The 21,512-nt window shown below is 46.1% G+C and overlaps 1 protein-coding gene across 1 annotated transcript; it reads left to right on the forward strand.

Moving 5' to 3' along the window:
- Positions 1-1,719: 1,719 nt before the first annotated feature.
- Positions 1,720-20,046, forward strand: LOC135817583 (uncharacterized). The gene is made up of 7 exons (XM_065330801.1): positions 1,720-2,272; positions 2,605-2,678; positions 4,348-4,472; positions 5,745-7,069; positions 11,614-11,760; positions 14,775-14,929; positions 16,271-20,046. The coding sequence occupies exons 1-7, from the start codon at positions 2,270-2,272 to the stop codon at positions 19,029-19,031; spliced, it is 4,590 nt and encodes a 1,529-aa protein (XP_065186873.1). The 5' UTR covers positions 1,720-2,269; the 3' UTR covers positions 19,032-20,046.
- Positions 20,047-21,512: the final 1,466 nt, after the last annotated feature.

The raw sequence follows: 21,512 nt of genomic DNA on the forward strand, positions 1-21,512 counted from the left end.
GTCCTGGCTATCATGGTCGACCTCATTCTGCCCCTGGTACCTTCCACTTCCAGGAAGCCCAAGATATGTATAACAAGTTATTTTCGGTGTAATTTTAATTTCGGTAATTTCGGTAGAGAATTCAGGCACCAAAATTTAGATTACACCTAAAAGGCACTAGAGTATGCACTGTATGCGAAGGGTAGGCTGGTCACCTAATTCTACATTGCACCTGAAACCTAGCGGGTCCCTGATACCGAAATTTAAATTCACCTAAAATTACATGATATACATGTACAGTAATGAAGATTGAGTGAATAGAACTGAAGTTATGATCCAAACAACACGAAAAAATGCATAATTTTGAAAAATTCCTAGGCCTATAGGGCTCTTTAGAAAGGGTTAAAACTTATTGTTTGGGATTCGGTTGGAAACCCCCCTAGCTGTGACCCTGCGTACGCGCCTGCGTACCGGTATGTGACACCGGTGCACCGCCACCAGGGATCAGGGAGTCATCATGAGTCACACATGCCGGTAGACCTACGAGGCTACGTAGACCCAGGTGCTCGAAGTCCGTACACTTTTACAGTGTGTGTTTGCCGAGCTGAAACTCACACTAGCAATGATCACTTGCCAGAATCCTGCTCGTGGATGGAAGGTATCTTGTCCAAGTTTGTTCTGAGGCCAGGCTCGATTGAACCAGGCCATCTTTCGATCCAATCTGTTTCTCTGAAGTTCGCTGATTTTTCATATCAAATTTTGGTGTCGCAGAGGGTACTCTAAGTCCGTACTGATCAGAGGTGACTCGAAATACACACATATTTCTGCTAATTGCTAACTTGCAATCCCTCGGTTACGACGAAAGCACCGAAGGGATATGTTTGGCATGTGCTTCCACCAGTATTTCTTGCAAAAGCGTAGTTTGTTGCCGAAATGCAAGCTGTTTTTAGTCGGCTCAGAGAAGAAGCAGCTGCGCTGTGAAACCCGCGGGAAAACAGTGGTGGAGATGCCAGGAGTGTCAACCTTTCTGCAAGGATTGGTGGTTCTCTGTAAATTCTTCTCCTCTGGCCATTGTCAGCTCTAAGCTGGCTCTTGATGATTGAGTGAAGGTCTGTTTGACCCTGTGTCCGTTCGAAATCGGTCTTGGCAAAGTTGATTTTTGCATGAAATGTAACCCAATTTGTATTTCGTATGGACACTCGAAAACCCACTCGCGTGGTATGGGACTTCTGCTTATCGTAGATCCCTGAAAATTGCTACGCGAGGAGAACATACCACACTGTCCCCTCCATAAAATATTTGAGTCGAATACAATAACAGAACATGAAATTATGGGCGTACGAACTTAGGATACCATGTACGGACTTCGAGCACCTGGGTCTACTTATGACTCGCACGATCGTACATTCACTGTGCATGTTCATTTTTTTTATTTTTTTCCAAAAAAAATCAAAACGTATGCGTGCGGACGACGCGAAACATAGCTATAAGAGATAATACGGTATGTAGACTGGACACATGCGTACATACCAATCCAATTTTTTTTAAATGCTCACCGCGCGTACCGGTGCACCGTCACCGCGTACGCGCGTACCATGTACCAGTCACCAGATGGTCACGCGTCAGTAAAATCATGCGTGTTCCCGAGTGCATGCAGTGCTAATGTCTAATGATGGATTTTGGATTATCTGAGCGAGTTTATGTTGTACATGTACTACTTTGTTTGTAGCTTCACATGCACAAGTTACTTGTGCATTGTAGTTCTTTCCCACACCCTTGTTAGTCCAACACAAAGATTAGTAATTAACTACTACTACTAACTATTAGTAACTTGGCTTAGCCCAAATTTGAGTTCGTATCCCCCCCTAGGCCCGATCTGACAGACTTATCTGCATTTTCGGACAATATCTTGGTTCAATAGGCACAGCTGATCTGACTGCATGCAGTGGACAGCGCGTCTTTTGCGTTCTATTCCATCATACCTGTCACTACCACCGATTTATCTGTCCTTGCAAAAGGCCTTCAAGTCAAAGGAGATCTCGGACATGAAAAAACTGTTCGTCTGATGCTCGCTGAATTCTGTGCTAGTCGTCCGTGTCAGTGCAGTTTCGTGCTTGGTCAAAACCAAAAAATAGTAAAGAGTTGTGTGTCCTATTGAACGTGCTCACCAAAGAGAAAAAACTCGCTGACACGCAGTCTGCATGTTGCTTCAGCTGGAGAGGAAGCGGAATGTCCTGGAGTCCTCTTCTGTGCTCTGTGAGGTTATTGTGCCCACTTGAGCTGCCTGATCATGGTTAGTGGATTTACTCCCACGTGTACGTGTCTGTCTGGTCATCCTGGATTTGTGCTGAAATGGATGCATCCATCAACCAATATCGGATGTTTAGTTTGGGCACTTGTGCATGTGCATGCCTACGTGCTGTGGGTTGACGCCTGTCTGTGTTCTTCTGTCCGGTGTCCATATCTTTTCTGTTCCTTGTTGTTCCCGAACATCTGTGTGTTCCTTCCATGCGGCCCCTTCGCGAATTCGCTGAATATGGATGCAAACTTCGTACGGCTGTGTGATGGTCGTGCGCGTCCTTGTCTCGCTTTGGATTCGAAATCAAATTTTCTTATTCAATCCAGTATGGATTTATGTTCAAGGCGCTGGAGCGTCTGATCAAAAGTCGCTTTGGAGATACCATCTGGACAGCAATTCTGTAAGTCTTGTGGTATTCAAGTGTGGTCGTGACGGTACGGTGGAGAATGATTGTTTTCGTTTTGTCCCGTACCCGTATCCCTGTGTCTATTTTGTGTCTGTGAGGTCCCCAATTATTTACTCATAACTCAGCACACAGGTACATAGTGATACATGTCGGTCTACATAGACTAGCAATAATTATAGTCATGCAGGTCGAACGTTTCTCAAAAAGCTAGAGTAGATTACATAGTCTTGCAGACTTGGACTATTTAAAAAAGTAAATCAAAGAACGAATTATTTGAAACCCTGCCCCAGCATGTCATCTTCCCATGCAATCCTTTTTCACTCTATTCGCCATCGACTACTTTTTCCGCTTGCCCTTTACTTAGAGAGGCATTGGGCAATGCCAAAAATATACATTATCCTTTGTTTCGACGCAGAGTTTCATGTTGGGTCTGTTGATCGTGATTTCACTTGAAACTCAGGGAAAGCTCTGCCTTATACGTGCAATGCAGCATTGAGCACTCTTGGAGCTATGGGGCACCCTACTTGCTTACGTGTTTTATCCTTTCCGGTGTGGTGTAGTCCATTAAATGCACATGCAGATCCATACCATGCAGCCCCTTTCGAGATCCACCAACTTATATGCATGTTATTATCAGGTTTCTGCAGGATTGTAGCCTTCGGATAGGCTGTCGAGTCATGCTCGTTTTGGCATGAGCCATATCCAAGCAATTTAACCCCCGAGAGGATCTATACAGCCCGCTCATTGGATACTGGCCTGCTAACGTTACGTTGCTGAGAACGTACCCAATGCCACTTTTGAGAAATTACCGTAGGAAAAACCTGGGCGCGCTTTTCAAGAACTTGAAGAGACATGGTGTGAATGAAAAATGGATAATAGTGATATTCAGTCAGTGTGGAGCTTGAAGGACTTAGGTGTGCAATGTAGGCGAGTGTGTGTGTGTGTGTGTGTGTGTGTGTGTGCGCGTGTGTGTGCGCGTGTGTGCGCGTGTGTGTGTGTGTGCGTGTGTGTGTGTGTGCGTGTGTAGTTGTGAGCGTGTGTACGGGTGTACAGGTGTGGATGCATGCATGTGTATGCGTGGTTCCCACCATCTTCCTCGCACAATAGTCAGACAAACACAGTGAATCCTACCTGGTCGTTTATTCCACAGCTAATCACTTCACTTGCTTTCCTTTGCGATATAGTTATTATTAAAAAAAACCGTTTCCCCCGTTTAATATTGCAATGGTTTTGCCCGGTGATCGCTTAACTGGAAACTTGAGTCGCGAGACAGCCTCGTTCTACCATATTTGTAAAGAAGCTCTGCCTTTTCAGTACTGAGCACTGTGTGAACAGAGGACTTACCATACTGTGTAGATGTGCCACATATAGCCTGCCGCGTGTGGGCACAGGTCTCAAATAGATGCCTGTGAAATTCTGCGGAAAGTGTGTTTAAGCCACAACTTTCATACAAAACCATGGTAAACAGCCAGGTGGGAGTGTTCTCAGTCACCATGCATTTTGGGTGCACGGTTGGTACAGTGCTTGGTTTTTACCCTTCGGTGCAATAGCTCCTATAATTGAGAGCGTACAAAGGACACCTTTGCCAGTGGCTGAATAGTAATGTGTGCTTGCGCGCGGATATGCCCGTGTGCTCTTCTGCTTATTTGTCAACATGCAATAGTACGGACGCCACTGAAACTGATCTTGAACATGGATTTAAGCTGCATGAGATGTACCCGGATTCCTTGCTCACCAAACTCGTTCGAAGTTCTATCACTGTCCTGGAGAAGGAGAAGCCCGAACTTCGTATGTCACACTGTGCTGGTGCTTTTGATCTCTACCCTGCCATCACCTCTACACACACACACTCACCCATGCACACACACACACACACACACACACACGCACACACACACACACACACACACACACACACACACACACACATGCACACACACGGCACACACCTCAGACCTGCCCATCGCGGAAGCGATGACAGCGAACAGCTATGTTAGACATAGCAACTTGCACATGCATACACACATTCACACACTGCCATACATTTTACATGGTCTCGTTGTGGAAGGATGGAGAGAGAGAGAGAGAGAGAGAGAGAGAGAGAGAGAGAGAGACTCGTCATGCATCAGGTCTCTGGACAAACATGGACATGTTCGCACACACACTCATGCACATACACATGCACACATAGTCGGGCATATACGAGCACATTGTAATGTGTCATAAGTGACCGCCCCTTGGTGCAACCAAATTTGATTGCCAATGGCAGATCTAGTGCAACCCGGGCATACCCAATATCCTTCCATATACATTATACATGATTGTACTGAAATTCACCATGTTTTGGATATTGTTGTCTAGGACATTCAATAGAGCATGCGAGCACACCAATCACTCAATCGCACGATGGAACGAGTACAAAATACGAGAATTCTCGCATTTCCTCATTTGTTCCCACTCTTTGAGACTTCATGGGGTGGGGTTCTGTGTGCCCTTTGCGGCTTGCAAGTGCAGCACATTTTTCAGTAATTTCCCGTTGCATGTTGCACGCAGTTCCACAGTGTATCTCCGAGTTCTGGACAATTCATTATGGAGCTATATAGATTTTTGTATTGGAGGAAGACAAACTAGCACACAACGCACAGAAACCACCGATGAGGCCTCTTGCACTATTTTTCTTCAAAATCATGTAGTTGGCACTGCTCGCGCTCTCTTAGGTGCCTTTTTGACACTGCTTTGACACTGCTTTGATCACGTAGAAAGCCACTGCTTTTTTGTAGGTGCAGTGTGTAATAAGGACTTGTTTTGTTACTGCTCACGTCACCAATGTACCGATTTTGAAGAGTATAATTATGGTGCGAACGGCCTCCTCGGAATTTCCTGTGGCTTCTTTGCTTTGTGTGCTAATCTGGAGCGTTATCTCTTCATTGTTGTCTTTGTCCTTACTTTGTGTGCGGTATGTATGCTTGTGTGTGCGCATATGCGTGGATGCATTCATTTGGGCGTGCTTGTGCATGAATGTGTGCATGCACTTGTGTTTTGTGTGCTTGTATACCCCAGAGATGACAGCTAATGTACTGCTTGAACTGTTTGGCAAGGAGTTCTTTAGTTGGACAGTGGAGTATCGCTACGATAATTTACTTCGGATTCTCGGCAGTACCTTGAGTGATTTCCTAGCCAACCTGGATGCATTGCACGACCACCTGGGCACAGCGTATTCAGGCATGCAAGCCCCGTCATTCCGATGTGCGGACAGTGGCAAGGATGTTATCTACCTGTATTACTACTCTGTCCGTGAGGGCCTCTATCCCATTGTTTCTGGTATCGTCAAGGCAGTGGCCAGAGAAGTCTACCATGTAAATATCAGCATGGAGGTTGTGCCGGAACCCGAGGATAACCCTGATGTTGTTGGCATTTTCCCTGATGACTCGTCAGTGGCGAGTTCCAGTGCAATGCTTAGCTGTACCAGCACAATTGACAGCGAAAGTCTGCTGAGAAAAGCCAAGCCAGTTGTGTTCGCTATTCACATTCGTCAGAATGAAGAAACCACGCGTCCTACTTCGGTTTCAGGGAGAAGCAACAACCGGCAACGTAAAATCAGCGTTCTCGGAAGCTCAGAGGACATACGTCTTCCTGATCAGAATCTGATTTCGCCATCTGTACTGTGTAGAGCTTTCCCCTTCCATATGGTGTTTGACAAAGAGCTCTTAGTTATTCAAATGGGCGTCGCTCTGCAGCGGATTATCTACCGTGAGCACAAGGATCCTATCCATTTGGATCAGCTGTTTGAAGTCGTTCGGCCCCGCATGCCATTCTCGTTCAATTTGATATTGAATCACATCAACGGAGTATTCATCCTGCGGACCAAGCGGCGTGCTTTTCCACACAGTAGAGCTGGCTCCATTCGCCTCAAAGGCCAAATGCTGTTTGATTACTCGCACAACGTGATGCTGTTCCTTTGCTCGCCGCGGATCAGCAGTATGACACAATTGCAACGCAGTGGCCTCTACCTGAGTGATATCCCTATTCACGATGCAACACGTGATCTCCTTCTACAAGCACAGACGTCTGTGGCTGAGTTTCGCCTCATGCAGCAGATGGAGTTGCTACTTGACAACTTGAAAAAGGCACAGTGTGATCTTAAGCGTGAGAAGATGCTGACTGATCGTCTGCTCTACTCCATTCTGCCGGAGTCAGCCGCCAATGCGCTACGGCAAGGCAAAGCAGTCCCGGTGGAGAACTACGACAAGGTCACCATACTCTTCAGCGACATCAAGGGCTTCACCAACATATGTGGCCAAGCACAGCCGCTGCAGGTCGTGCGCATGCTGCATGAGGTCTACATGCGGTTTGACCACCTTGTGGCTGCACACAAGGTCTACAAGGTTAGTTAGTGTTGGTGTTATCAACAACAGTACATACCACCAGTACATACCCTGGGTGTGCAACTCCAGTATCGCTGACTTGATGTTCCGTGAGAAGGTCAGTGATTCCTCACAGAACTACACGCCGACGTCTTTTTTATGATGCAATATGTGGTGCACGCTTATTGCATCATAATAGTTAATAGGGAGGTTTCGCTCTACGGAATTACGTATGAAAATAACGTAGGAACTGCACGGAATTTTCATACGTAAAAATCAGAGCTGTTGGGTTTCGCTCTACGTGATTTCTCCACAACTGCTCAACATGCGTTGTTGCTTTGGAGACGCGTTGGCTGCCGCCCACCGCATGCACCATGAACAGAAACCGCGTTTATTTTGCACGTACGGTGTGTGTACGTTGTGTTACGCGCGGCTTGAACGTTGCCATGGACAAATCTGGAAAATGTGAAAAATATTTCAAAAAGTCCTACGGAGGACCCAACGTAGGAACAGCTTTCCTACGGAAACCCGTAGAGAGATTTACGTATGAAAGTTGCCCTCGCTCCCCGGCGCGTACTACATACGGATTTTCATACATAATTACGTAGAGCGAAACCTCACTAATACTGTAGTGTCGCGTATAAATGCATGACTCGAATAAAAACCGATTTTTTGAAGAGCGCCGTGACACAGAAGCGCGATTTGAATACTGTATGTCAAATTTTCGGCCCATTCAAATTTCGTCCTTCCAGGGCTAAAACCCATTTCAGCCGCATCAAATTTTCGGCCTGTACTGCTGCCGCCTGTATACACTGTCACATTGAACCTTGCAAAACAAAATTTCGGCCGCAACAAGTTTTCGGCCAAACATGACCAGGCCGAAAATAGCCAAAAATAAATATGCGCCGAATATTTGTTGACTTCCAGTAGAAGCATACGTGCAAGTACATGTATGTGCACACTACATGCATGACAATGTGCACTGTACAGTGTAGACTGAAGATTTTGACGTAGAAGCATAACTTGAATAGACGCATGGTTTGAACCCCGGCTTATACGGCCGTAAGCCCCTGCTTTTACATACGACATTACGGTATATGTGGTGCACGCTTTTGGCATCGTATGTTGATCACATCACCATCTGATCCTGTTCAAAGTTCAAACTTGAGAGTGATGAGTTAACAGTAACTTAACCAGGCAGGCACAGTGGGTTGGTCAAAGACCATGATTGAGATACGAGAGGTTCCTGGTTCAAGTCCTGCCTGGGAGCGGTTTTTCCAGCCGTGCTGCTACCCACAGTCAACTGGGAACTTGTGGCCAGGCACAAGGGGTACATGGATGCAGCTAATGGGGTCGCTTTCGGCACTTGTGCCAGTGGTTGTGAGACTTACCCACTCACCCCTTGGTTCTTGGTTTTGTGCAGTTTGGAAAGAGTGCACTGTACTGAGTGGTGACAAACCATCTACTAAGACATGGACATTCAAACTCCCCTTATCCCAACTTCCCTGCTGAAGATTATTCCAGCAGCCGGGCAATCTGTGTGTCATGTGGCACAAAAAAATCATGCGGTAATGGCGATGGACAAAGAAAGAACTACGAGTATAATGGAAATAAATGAGATGGACGATAATATAGGAACGATAAAAATGCCTCGAACTAGCTTTCGCACAACGTTCCTCAGAGAACTATGTTGTACAATGAGCAAATGGTGACATAGCGACTATTATTCCCGTAGCTATGCAAAAGACGTTACTTCAGTAACGTCTGGCGCCAACCAGGGTCCACACAGCTTTAATTCCGTGTGTTTGTGTGTTTGTGCTGTCGGCATGCCTGGCGCTATCCCGTACCTGTCCCGTACCGTACCATCAAAGACAGCTGGCCACAATATTCAAATAGGGCTTTCAAATGCAAGATCATAACGTGAAGCAACTTGGAAGAATGAGTATGTATGCAGGGCAATAGTGCGGTTCGAATCCTAGGTTATGTCTTGAAAAAATAGGAGAAATGAAAAATTTATAACATCCCTTTGCTTTTTTTGCCAAGGTCATCAAGGTGGTAGACGGTGTCGTATTACCCTCGAAATTCGAATGCAAAGAGAAAGTTTATTTATTTCGCTCAGGGCCCTACGCTATGCTTTTTTGCCTAGCTCATCTTGCCTAACTCATATTCAAACTGATTGAAACGTTTTTGCAATACAATGATGTAGCCAATCAATGGAAAAAAAAACATTTCCATCAGTTCTAATAACAAGTCATGCATGATGAGCTAGGCAAAAAAGCATAGCGTAGGGCCCTGAGCTTCCAAGCTCTCTCGTAGAGAACTTTCTAAAGTTTGAAGAGTGAGAAATGACATCTAACACTGCGAAGATGACACGTCCTTCTAACAAGGTACTCAGGCGCGTAGCCAGAGTGGATACTTTGCAGTCAAGTATCCATACTTGGTTGGCCAGGACATGTCGAAATGCACTGACTATGCACTGACTATGCACTGACTATGCACTGACTATGCACTGACTATGCACTGACTATGCACTGACTATGCACTGACTAGTCTGTACTACCATGACTGCTGCCAGTTCATGCATATAATAAGTCTACAGGCACTGACTTCACGCGTGGAGTCGACTGTTGACTGAAGAAGAGTTCGCAGGATTTACATGGCATTGTAGCCTTGTAGGACATCTAGTCTATGTACATAATCATTTGTGAGGCTTGATGATAGGCTTGTACTTCTTTGAACCGCTGTTCGTATTCGCTGTGTGAACCACACTGCAACAGTGCTGCGCAGCACCGTTGCAGTGCGGATTCACACCCATATTTTGCACTAGCAAAACCGGAGTCGAAATCGAAGTCGGAAAGCCGCGGCTCGCACCACTCCGAACCAGTATCATGTCTTAAATACATGTATTATATGCAGCATAATAGCAACAAATTGTGTTGCTGTGATGCTGCATATAATACATAACCTGTAATTTACTCAATCTGTGGGCGGAACTGTTTCGTCCATTGTGGACTCGTAAGCGTAGCACAGAGGCTGTGTTTGTATATAAATTGAAAAGTGTACTAACTTTTGCTATCAATTACACGCTTCTGTATTGTATATTGCAACTGCCAGATAGTTCGCCTAGCCTCTAGTGGAATAACATGTGTTATCTGTATCAAGGACCTCAAATACATCTAGACTTGGTTGGCCAAAGATATCTAGTATCCATACAAATATTGCCCGAGCTACGCCACTGGTACTGTGCGTGTGAAAGGCAACACCGCGAAGAATAGGAAGCAAACGGAAGTCAAGTACTGAAGTATGCGAAACGCCAGTGACAAAATATGGCCAGGCATGGCCAGACCAGCACAACACTCTTCTAATTGGCCAGCTTCAAATAAATAACGCTATCCTTCTGAACACACAATTCGGACTTGAGGACACACTGTGACGCGGCTTTCCAACACTTTTAAATGTTGGTTTGCGTTGCGCAAACCGTAGTTAACCTACATGTCACAGAGCCGCATCTCCCGCATGGAGATGCCGTCCGCGGACACGCCAAAACCGACTAAGTCTCATACGAGCTCCGCAAAAGTCGTACGCACTGCCGGGCTCCTGCGTGGGGCCCCACGCAAGCATTTGCAACCGCGACGCGCGTACGGCATGCCGTATAAGCCACCTATCAGCCTTGGGTGCAAGCTCACCCAAGGCCACCCTCGCAAGGCAGGAACAAGTAAAGACATTCACCAGTTGTTTGTTGTGCCTGCCCGCCGCAGAAATTGTTTCCCACCCTCCCGCACCATTTAAAAGGCAGGAGGCACGGGTGCTGCCAATGGGCGCCGCATAGTGCACGCACATCGGCACCATTGAACTATTCATGTGTACTAAGATTTAGTGTTCCGCTGCCATAGCAACCTAGTAGTACACGTAGCCGTTCCGACGGCGCAGGACCCCGCGGGTCGCTTCTGCTGTCCTTGCCTCTCTGATGCGTGATATGTGTACATCATTTATAATCATGACCTCATACTGAGTACATGTACGTCATACTTGATTACCGATCACAGGCTCATGATTATTCATGCTGGAATAAACGCTTGCGACACCCCACAGGCTCGTCTCTCTTGTGTGGCATGAGGGTTAACTGTACCTTATAACCATGACGAGCGTGGCACAAAACGTAGAAACTTGAATGAGATTACATCTGGCAACAAACAGGGCGAGATGCCAAATGATTATGCACAAAAGGCTTCCTACTACGAATACTGTATGGCCTACATGTACTGTAAAACGGCTAATTTTAGCGCCTGGTGATTTTTTAGCGATTTTAGCGAATGGAGTGTTTTTGCTCAAGTTTTGCCCCTGCCAATCGAAATTTTGCATGTACAGTACCAGTCAACTCTGATCGCTAAAATATTTGATCACGAATCGGTCCAGATTCAGAGAACGCTGAAAAATTCCAGCAGTGACTTGAGTGAGGGAGAGAGTGAGATTGGGTGGGTGTGTGCGGCCACACGTTACTTTCCTGACCATCATCTCATTATTGCCAATGGTCGAAATGTTTAATTGTTGGCTTTGTATCACAGGTGGAAACCATTGGTGATGCATATATGGTGGTCGGCGGCTTACCAGAGATGTGCGAAGATCATGCTCAGCGAATTGCATGTCAAGCATTGGACATGCAAGCGGAAGCCAAGAAGGTCTTGAGCCCACACACCCGTGAACCTCTGGAGGTAAGAATGCACTTACACGCTGATTAAAACAGTATTTGCGGGAACGGAGAGAAGGGAAATGAACTCATAGTGTGCTTAATGAAACCGAGCAGCATGAGAAATGACTTTCTAGTTCTCTCTGGCTTCTTAGCTGTTGCCTTGTGTTTCGTCACCTTGAGGCAGGCCATTGGAGTCAATCTTAGTAAATCCAGGCTTGAAAGGGAACTGTCGTACAGCAAGAATAATCCCAAGAAAAGGTTCCTATCTCACCCCTCGTCAGTTGAGCTGGAGTAGGTTGTTTGTACTTCACGAACACTGTATTTTGTGGTCCTCTCCAAGAAGCCATCGGTTACACTGGGCTAAGGCACCATCTAACAACAGTAATTTAATTTCAAAACAAACTTTCGTAATGGAGGGGGGGGGGTGTGAAGTGCTGTTCGCCCCATCAGTGAGGTGGGACATGGTCATGCAATGGTCAGCACACATGTGTGTTTGTAGGAGAGGTAGGAGTAAGAGAAAAAATTATAAGGTTCTGTTTTGAACAAAATATCGGTATCCCATCTTCGTCGTCATCAGTGAGGTGGGACATGGTCATGCAATGGTCAGCACACATGTGTGTTTGTAGGAGAGGTAGGAGTAAGAGAAAAAATTATAAGGTTCTGTTTTGAACAAAATATCGGTATCCCATCTTCGTCGTCAAATTGTCATATCCCCTAACAGACTAACATAATACATGCAATTTGTAGCCTCATGCTTTCATGCTCTCACAAATGATCAGAGGCTAGTAAGTTTCTTGGTTAAGTGAAGCAACAACAATGATCAAATCCGGGCATGCGCAATACATACTATGATAGCAAACTGAGTAGCAGAAATAATAACAACTTGCATTCGCAGCAGCATGTAATTATTTGAGGATTGTGCCTTAAGCTGTGTTCACAACTGGCGCGTGTACGCGTGAAACCACGCGTTTGTGCGTATTTTGCTGGCTTTTGGGGCGCCAAGCGTACGGAAACGCGCCGAAATGGAAATTCCAACATGTTGGAATTTTCAGCGCGTATCAGGCGCGTATCAACGTACATGCCAGTCACTTTTGACTGGCGGGGTCAAAAAAATAGTACTCGAAGGTGTCGCACTCGCTAAATACGACTGGGATAGCTGTTTTTTTGTGAAAGCTTGAGCGCGCGTTTGGGCACGCATGAACCGCAAGCGTACCGCGTCCACGCGCCAGTTGGGAACACAGCTTAAGGCCACACATACTTTTTTCTATGTTTCGGGTCACAGTGTGCGTAGGTTTTCAAAATTCTCGGAAGAAGAATAAAACGTTTTCTTGTCACAATTATCAATGGAATTCGTGACTAAAGAGAATGATAAAACTACAATAGGATTTATACACTTGGAGTGAAAAACAACACGTGCCACTCTCATTATCGTCACAGGCGGCCAGGTCCTCCCGACCAAAGCGTGGCAGACCACGTAAGCACCCGAAGCCACTGTCCGTTCCGGCAGAGGCTTATGCTCCACAAACGGTGTCTCCGAAAAGCCAACACAGCACGCAGAACTCGAGAACAAACATTAATGTAAACGAAGATGAACACTGTGTCACATCCCCATTATCAGCGATTACCGGTACGCCGGACGCAGACAAATGCAACACGCCAAAGCTGAGAAGGAGCAAACGGCTGGCGGCAGCTCGGTTTGCAGAGATGACTGGAGAGATGCAACGAAACTCTCCGGATCTGGATGATGCCATCGGAAGGGTTGACGGCTGTCAGGTGCTGGGAAGACCGGTCGGGAAGAGAACGCGACGGCAGCAGGAGGAGGAATATGGAAGCGACGTGTGCAGCGACAATGATGAACCCGGTGGTCAGTTGCTGGGAGAGTCGACGACAGGTGAAGGTGGCAGCGATGATGAAGAGGACGGTGACGATGGTGTGAAAGGCGGTGGTGGTCAGAGACCCAGTGGAGGCGGAGGCGGTGAGAAGAAGAAGAATACATCGGCGATTAAATTGCATTTGTTGTCTAACCCAGTGTGTCGTGAAAGTTATGATGATTCTTGGTTCAGTGTTGTTCGCTCTGCAAGTAGTTTCAAGCAGTTGAAATTTCTAGAAGCAGTCTACATTCGCATTCGTGATCCAAATCTTTGTAAACAAAAAGAAAATGTCACCGCATTTACACTCTTCCAGTAAATTCGCACTCACTCACACACACACACACACACACACACACACACACACACTTGCACATGCATGTACATTGTCACACTGCACTTGCTGAATTTCCTATCATTTCTCACCTGTGTAGTTTTTATTACCAGTGCAATTTTTCCCACGTTTGTGCTATTTTCTTGGTTCTTGTATCCTCGTGTGTTTTTTTTTCTCTCCAAGTATATAAATCCTATTGTAGTTTCATCATTCTCTTTAGAAGAATAAAAGTTCATAATTGTTTCCCCTGCCCCCACTATTTTAAAGCTCTAATTGGCATGTCCAAACGTTTGTGCGTCCAACTGGCAAGTGATACGTGTGTGTGTCCAAACATTCTTTCAGGCTTTCACAGAAAACAGCAATTTAAGTCGTATTTTAGCGATTTTAGGTCGTGCAACGCCTTCAAGTACTACTTGTAGCTCACAAGCAGTTGGGTGCTGTTCGCACATATTCGTTCGCACAACGCCATTCACACCTGCAGCTTATATCAATCACGTCCATTGTACATTACAGTCAGTGCTGTCCGATGATCGCGGTATCCATGAGACTCTGAGCCATAGCTAAGACAGTCTTTTTGCCTCTCTCTCTCCCTCTCTGTATGTGTCTAAGGCGCTGCAACAGTACATCGGCTATAAATTACTTGGGCCGAAAGAAAGATATGGTCGTCAACTCTGTACTTCTGTGAATGTATTGTTAGTGCCTGCACAGGTGCTATATTTGTAATAATGTTATATGTGTGTGTGTTTGTGTGTGTGTGTGTGTGTGTGTGTGTGTGTGTGTGTGTGTGTGTGTGCGTGTGTGTGCATGTGTGTGTGGACGCCTGTAAATCTGCAGATCCGTGTTGGAATTCACTCGGGCACAGTCATGGCTGGAGTTGTTGGACAACGTATGCCACGCTACTGCCTCTTCGGAAACAATGTCAATATTGCAAGCAGAACTGAGAGTACAGGAGAGGCTGGCAAGATCCACATCACGCAGAGCACGTATAAGTAAGTAGGACATACGTATTGCAGAATTAAGTAAGTAGGACATACGTATTGCAGAATTAAGTAAGTAGGACATACTACCTCCGACAAGCGAAACTTGGCGCGTTTTTTTTACTTCAAATACTAGAAATAACTCTCACTTTACAATCAAAACTAAGGATTGACTCACCAAAATTCAACTTTGTATTGCTCAATAAGGACATTAGAGACATCTGTTCGGCTCAATCACTCTCCTCTGATTCAGAGATCGCAGTTTCGTCTGGAGAGGAATTGTTCCTGTTTTGAGACCAAAGTGCGACTAGAGCGGATTCTGTTGCAGCAAGTACTTCTGTTGTAATCGCTCTGAAAATCTCGATGTCGCTCCTGTGTGCTGTGCTCGAGCTACGGTGTCGAGGGTAGTCGTTTCCGCCGCCACCCCTCACTATCCAGGTTGACGTGGTAAGAACTGTCCAACACCTCCACAAGCGCCTGGACTCGAACTGTTTTGCCGGGTATTCTCGCCAACTGCCCAAAATAATTGCCTGTAGCAATTCCCGGCGATTTTCCTTAGCCACCAGAGTCGCATCGCTCTGGTGGCTATTGAAAGACGCTAGGATTGTTTGGGATGGACGTATGGACTCTGTGCTGGCGGAGTGACCAAGTGGAGAGAGAGAACTCCTTGGTTTTCCATTACAACGCGAAAGCACGACGATTCTTCTTCGCAGAAGGGACGAGCGCACTGTTTTGCTGGTACACGAGAGACTGGCTTGCCTCTGAGCCATGTGCCACTCAACAGCTCGTCGCTTGGCTTCCTGCAACCGGTTGCATGGAGCTACAAGTAGGTCGTTGATCTACGAGTGCCTCTTTGAGTCACAGCCTTGTGAAGTTGTGGTACCAACACAAAAAAATCAAAAACAAAAAACGCGCCAAGTTTCGCTTGTCGGAGGTAGTACGTATTGCAGAATTTGCAGTTAAATCACTGTTGTTGAGATAAACTTGTACTGCGAAGTGGAGCCTTTCAGTTACGGACACCATTGGTGCCATACATGTCTGTCCTGTATAATATATACATATGTGCGAATAATATATTTCATAGCAACTTGATTCAGAACATTTGGCATGTGTGTGTGCGCGCGCGTGTGTGTGTGTGTGTGTGTGTGATAGAATTGCACCCACTTTCTTGTGACTTGCTATCATTTAGTGATGATGGTGGTGTTATACTGGGTGGTTTGTGTCATTAGCCCATCTGCTCTGCTACCTAGCTTCTTGCACTTGGGTTCATCGTTTGTGGGTGTGTCCACATTTGCTTATACGCTATCTTTTCCTAACGCCCATATGTATTCATTTGTCTGTGTCTCACTGTAGTTACATCAAGCGTTGCAGAGAGTTTGGCTTTGTCAAGCGTGTGCCAATGGTGCAGATGAAAGGAGTCTCGCCGGACATTCAGACCTACTTTCTAATCGAACAGCGTCCTGATGATAAGAAAGTGTCCGTTGAAGACTGCCCCGAGCTCACCGAGAGTGCATTCTTTGAAGAACCAGACCTGCCACAAGTTCCCAATGAGCGGTATGTATGCCGAATGTGTGAACACGAGTGCACCGCGCCTGTTGAGGGTGGCCATGACCGTGACTTGATGGACTCGGGTGATGATGACGACTTTGAAGAATATGATGAGGTCATAGGTTTCACGACTGATACTGACAATCCAGATGGTGCAGAAAGCTGTGATGACATCCCGCATCTACATGATGGAGCGGGTGCAAGGACTGTTCCAGAGGCAGCTTTTCAGCCCCAGCAATGTGTCATTCACTCCGATCCTGCGACTCATGTTGAGCAAGACCAAGTTGTCACAGCTGTTCTCCTTGACCAAACCCCGCCGTCAAGTAGTCCTTGCACCTTTGCTACTGCTCTCTCCAAAGGTGTTCAGTCAGATGGTGCCACTGGCCTCACCTGTCCTTTCAGCGGCCTAATGCTTGGTGGTGAAAGTGCTCCTGCGGCTACTGGTGCTGTGCCTCCTGGCTCTGCTGATACTGGTGCTACTTCACCTCGTCATCGGCCACTTAAGCGCAAAATGGCTGTGCTCAGTCGGGCCAATGTATTACAGCACTCCAATTTTCCAGGAATGGGACACTATTCTCAGCTATCATCCTTTGGTATTGAGCAGAACTTTGATCGCAAGATCAGCCAGAATATCAAATCTCTTGATCTGGCCGAACAGCAGCTCCAGGAAGGACCCACTGCTCTGCCGATTCGATTGCGTCACCGGGAGAGTGCACTGTGTCAGCTGGTCCGTACTTACTCTCATGAGAATGTCACACAGGTGCGTAAGGTCAGCAATGAAAGGCGAGAGATGAAGCTAGTTGACATGCACTCCGATCAGAATGGAAACTCCTCTGCTGTATCAGCGCCTCACAACCCGCTGGTTATTTTGCGACCGCTTTCACCTAGCCTCAGCATGCCCAGCCTTCTGGAGTATGAAGGTGAGGAGTTCCTCATGTACCTCAAACGATCTTATAAATGCAGCGAAGATCGTACTTCAACCAGTTCAAAGCCGCTCTCTGTGTCTGATGACGGGTCTGTGTCAAGCCACTCTCCGCTGCCATGTGAGCTTCCATCCGTGAGTTCGTCTGTTGTGGATGTGGATTTGAAGCACTTGCAGCACTTTCAACCAGTTGCATCCAGTTCACCACAGATTTCTGTTGTTGATTGTGATGCAACTCCTGAGCTAGTACATGCATCTAAATTGCCAACGGATCAAGACAGGGATGAAGTATGCAAACCTACCAGCAATGGAGCTACTCGAATGCCTGTCACAACAGCGCCAGCTACTACCAATAGCATCACTTGCCATGCATCGGTTGTTAGTGGCACATCCTCGAAGACGATTGATGCTGATATTGCATCGACCGATTGCACTCGGAGAAGTAATGTCACTGCCGTTGCAGCTAAGTCTGACGATAAAAGCAGCAGCCATACATGTACATCCACTACAACTATGCCAGCTCAACCGTCAACGATCACAGCTACGTCACCAACAGCAGTACCAACGTCGACAGCAGAAGTACCAACATCGACAACGGCTGAACCAACATCGGCAATGGCCGTACCAGCATCGACGACAGCAGTACCAATGTCGACTGGGGAAGTACCACCATCAACAGCCGCAGTACCAACATCGACAACAGCAGTACTACCATCGACAACGACAGTATCAGCATCGGCAGCGGCAGTACCAGCATCGACAACGGCAGTACCAGCATCGACAACAGCAGTACCAACGTCGACAGGGGAAGTATCACCATCGATAGCGGCAGTACCAACGTCGAAAGCCGCAGTACCACCATCGACAAAGGCTGAACCAACATCGACAACAGCAGTACTATCATCGACAATGGCAGTACCAGCATCGACAGCGGCTATACCACCATTGATAGCGGCAGTACCAGCATCGACAGCGACAGTACCACCATCAAGAGCGGCAGTACCAACGTCGACGGAAATATCAGCATCAACAAAGGCTGGACCACCATCGACAACAGCAGTACTACCATTGACAGCGGCAGTACTACCATCGACAGCAGCAGTACCAGCATCGACAACAGCAGTACCACCATCGACAGCCGGAGTACCGGCATCGGCAAAGGCTGTATCAGCGTCGACAAAGGCTGAACCAACATCGACAGCGGCAGTACTACCACCGACAGCGGCAGTACCAGCATCGACAGCAGCAGTACCGGCATCGACAACAGCCGTGCCAGCATCCACAACAGCAGTACCGGCATCGACAACAGCAGTACCAACATCCACAATGGCAGTACCAATGTCGACAACGGCAGTACCAACAGTGACAACACCTGAAACTAAGAGTGGCAGCGATATCTTTGTTGATGAGCCATCCTATGCTAGCTCGACAAATACTTCTGCGTTACCCATTGATTCTCCCCGATCTACTGCTGAATCAGCCGCCTGCATTCTGCCTGTAGTTACTCCAGTGCCCATCACGACAGCATCAGCTACTGCCAATGGCATCACTTGTCATGCATCCGTTGTCAGCAGTCCCTCCTCAAAGACGAGTGATGCTGATACTGCGACAATGGATTGCCATCAGACAAGCAATGGCACATGATGGTAACACCTGAAACTAGGTGTGGGAGTAGCATCTTCGCACCAGCTCGACAAATACTTCTGCGTTATCCGTTTACTCCCTGATCTGCTACCAAATCTCCCGCATGCATTATGTAAACCTGAAAACCTTGCAAGTGGCATCATCGGTGACCACTGTGTGTTGATATTCGCGCCTTGCCTGCATTAGAGTGTCATTCCCACTTTGGTGAACTAGAGACATTTTTAAACATATTTTCTTATTATTTGAGTAACTGTTAGCAGTCACCGGACTGCTGACAGTGTGTGCAAATACTAACTTACTATAGTTACGATTACTCATTGGAGTTGATACGTATTGATGTGTGTCTGGTTGCATATTAGATCATAAGTTTACTTACACCCACAATATTCTCATAGTTATTATTTATAGCACGGTGCCAACAGGCACTGCATATACATGTACAGTACTTTGAGTTTTAGAAATTTCTCCGAGGTGTTTTTTTGTCTTTCCAAGGCTTGCCAATCGGTTTCTTCATTACTTTTTATACTTCACCTTAAAAGTAGTTTTCATGACAGTGAAGTTCTCACCATTCAATATTCCAGACATTAAAATGTTGTTTTGCATAGTACATGTAGTCTGTCCAGATCTAGCGCTTGCGTCTTTGGATATAGTTATATGTATTGCGTGAGGACGCACATTGATTTTGACCATTAGGGTACATCTGCCTGTTTGTATTTTCATGTGCTTACTTTTCTTCTTCAGCTGTGCTGTGCTTATTTTTCTATCAGGGTGTACCAGAAACTAGAATTAAGAAAGCCTAGCACTCCCTGGTGTCTATAGACTATAATAGTACTACTCCGGCTGCTATGGCATTTTATATATTTCTGCCAACCCTTTCACTCTATTTTCTTATCACTGTTCTTTTCTCTACATCAATCATGGCACATCTTCAACGTGTACTTCAAGACGGTCCGCAGCTCAAGGATTTGCAGCTCAAGGTACACTGCTGTGGTTTTCAGTGCCTAGAGCACCACAATCGTTTCTTTTGTCTGTGTGCGATAGGTGCATGCATGGCACTGGACCTGACTGAGCCCGACTCTACATTGTGGAGTTCAGCTTTGGCAAGAGTGCATAACTCCCTGTGGGTTATGCCGTTATTATACTCTTGCGTTTTGGTTGCAGCAAGAGCACGTCATGGTTTCAGGGAGATGTATTTTCATAGATTGCAAACTCAACAATTAGAAGTTACTTGTGCCCCACTGTTTTCCATAATTATTTCAATTCAACAAGTTTGAAATGCTGAGGATTTAATGGGAATGCATGGTCCTGGCAAGAGTACCTCGCATTGACTTGTTTGTTCTCTGTTTGGTCTTAGCAAGAGCAGCTGATCTTACCTCGACTTTCCTACCAGACTGAGCATCAACAAGCAAGAGTACATAAGTTAGAACCGGGATATTCATCATTGTAACATGCTGCCAAACGATCACCTCAAGAGTCCTCGACCCTCGTCTTTGCAATCATACCCAATGTACCGTAATGACTATTTTATTGACATTTAAAAATGTCAATGATGATGATGTGTTCATGTAAACAGCTGCTCCTGCATTGTGTTACACTGTACTTGACCAGCTGTACATGTAGCCATTGTGTTCATGTAAACAGCTGCTCCTGCATTCGCATTGAGTAGATTTACTCTTGCATTCTTCAACTAACGACTTACACTGTACTTGACCAGCTGTACATGTAGCCCGTGTACAGTGTAGGTACATAGTCCTCATTGTCATCTACGGTACTTGTAGTAGAAGATAATGGTAATGACAATAAGTACAAGCAAGAGTACTCTTGGACAAGTAGGTCGGACCATAATCCATAATAAATAATTACATTCGATTCCACTTATAACAAACTCGCATATAGCAAATTTCGTGATATAGCGAACCCTTGTCCATGTCCCTGTTTCAACACATACCAAATTGACCCTTTATACTTTTTTATAGCGAACAGTTTTCGTTTATTAGGAAATTAGAGGCCACATGCCACGTACAGTAGAGTCGCGCGCCCAAGAACGTTGTTTCCAAGGGGTTAGCCTGGGACGTTCTTATTTTTTCTGCAATCTGGCTGCGTTCTTATACCACGTTCTTAGAAACAATCCGTACTGGATCATATGTATTCCACAAGCTGCCAGAAAACCAACACCGCCGTTCTTAGCTTTAGGCTGTGGTGTTCTTAGAATTTCAGGCTGGACGTTCTTGGGCTCTGCGTTCTTCAGCGCGCGACTCTACTGTACTGCTCTTTTCTCTCCCAGACTCAACACTTGCAAGCCAGATATGAAAATTAATTTAACGAAACCCTGGTTCGAGTCCCGGTGATGTGACTGATGACTTTTTCTTTCTTTCATATCTGGCTTGCAAGTGTAAACCCTGGTTCGAGTCCCGGTGATGTGACTGATCGGATTTATTCTTTCTATCTGGCTTGCAAGTGTTGAGTTTGGGAGAGAAAAGA

The sequence above is a fragment of the Sycon ciliatum genome, chromosome 5 (genome assembly GCF_964019385.1).
Source record: "Sycon ciliatum chromosome 5, ocSycCili1.1, whole genome shotgun sequence".
NCBI lineage: Eukaryota > Metazoa > Porifera > Calcarea > Leucosolenida > Sycettidae > Sycon > Sycon ciliatum.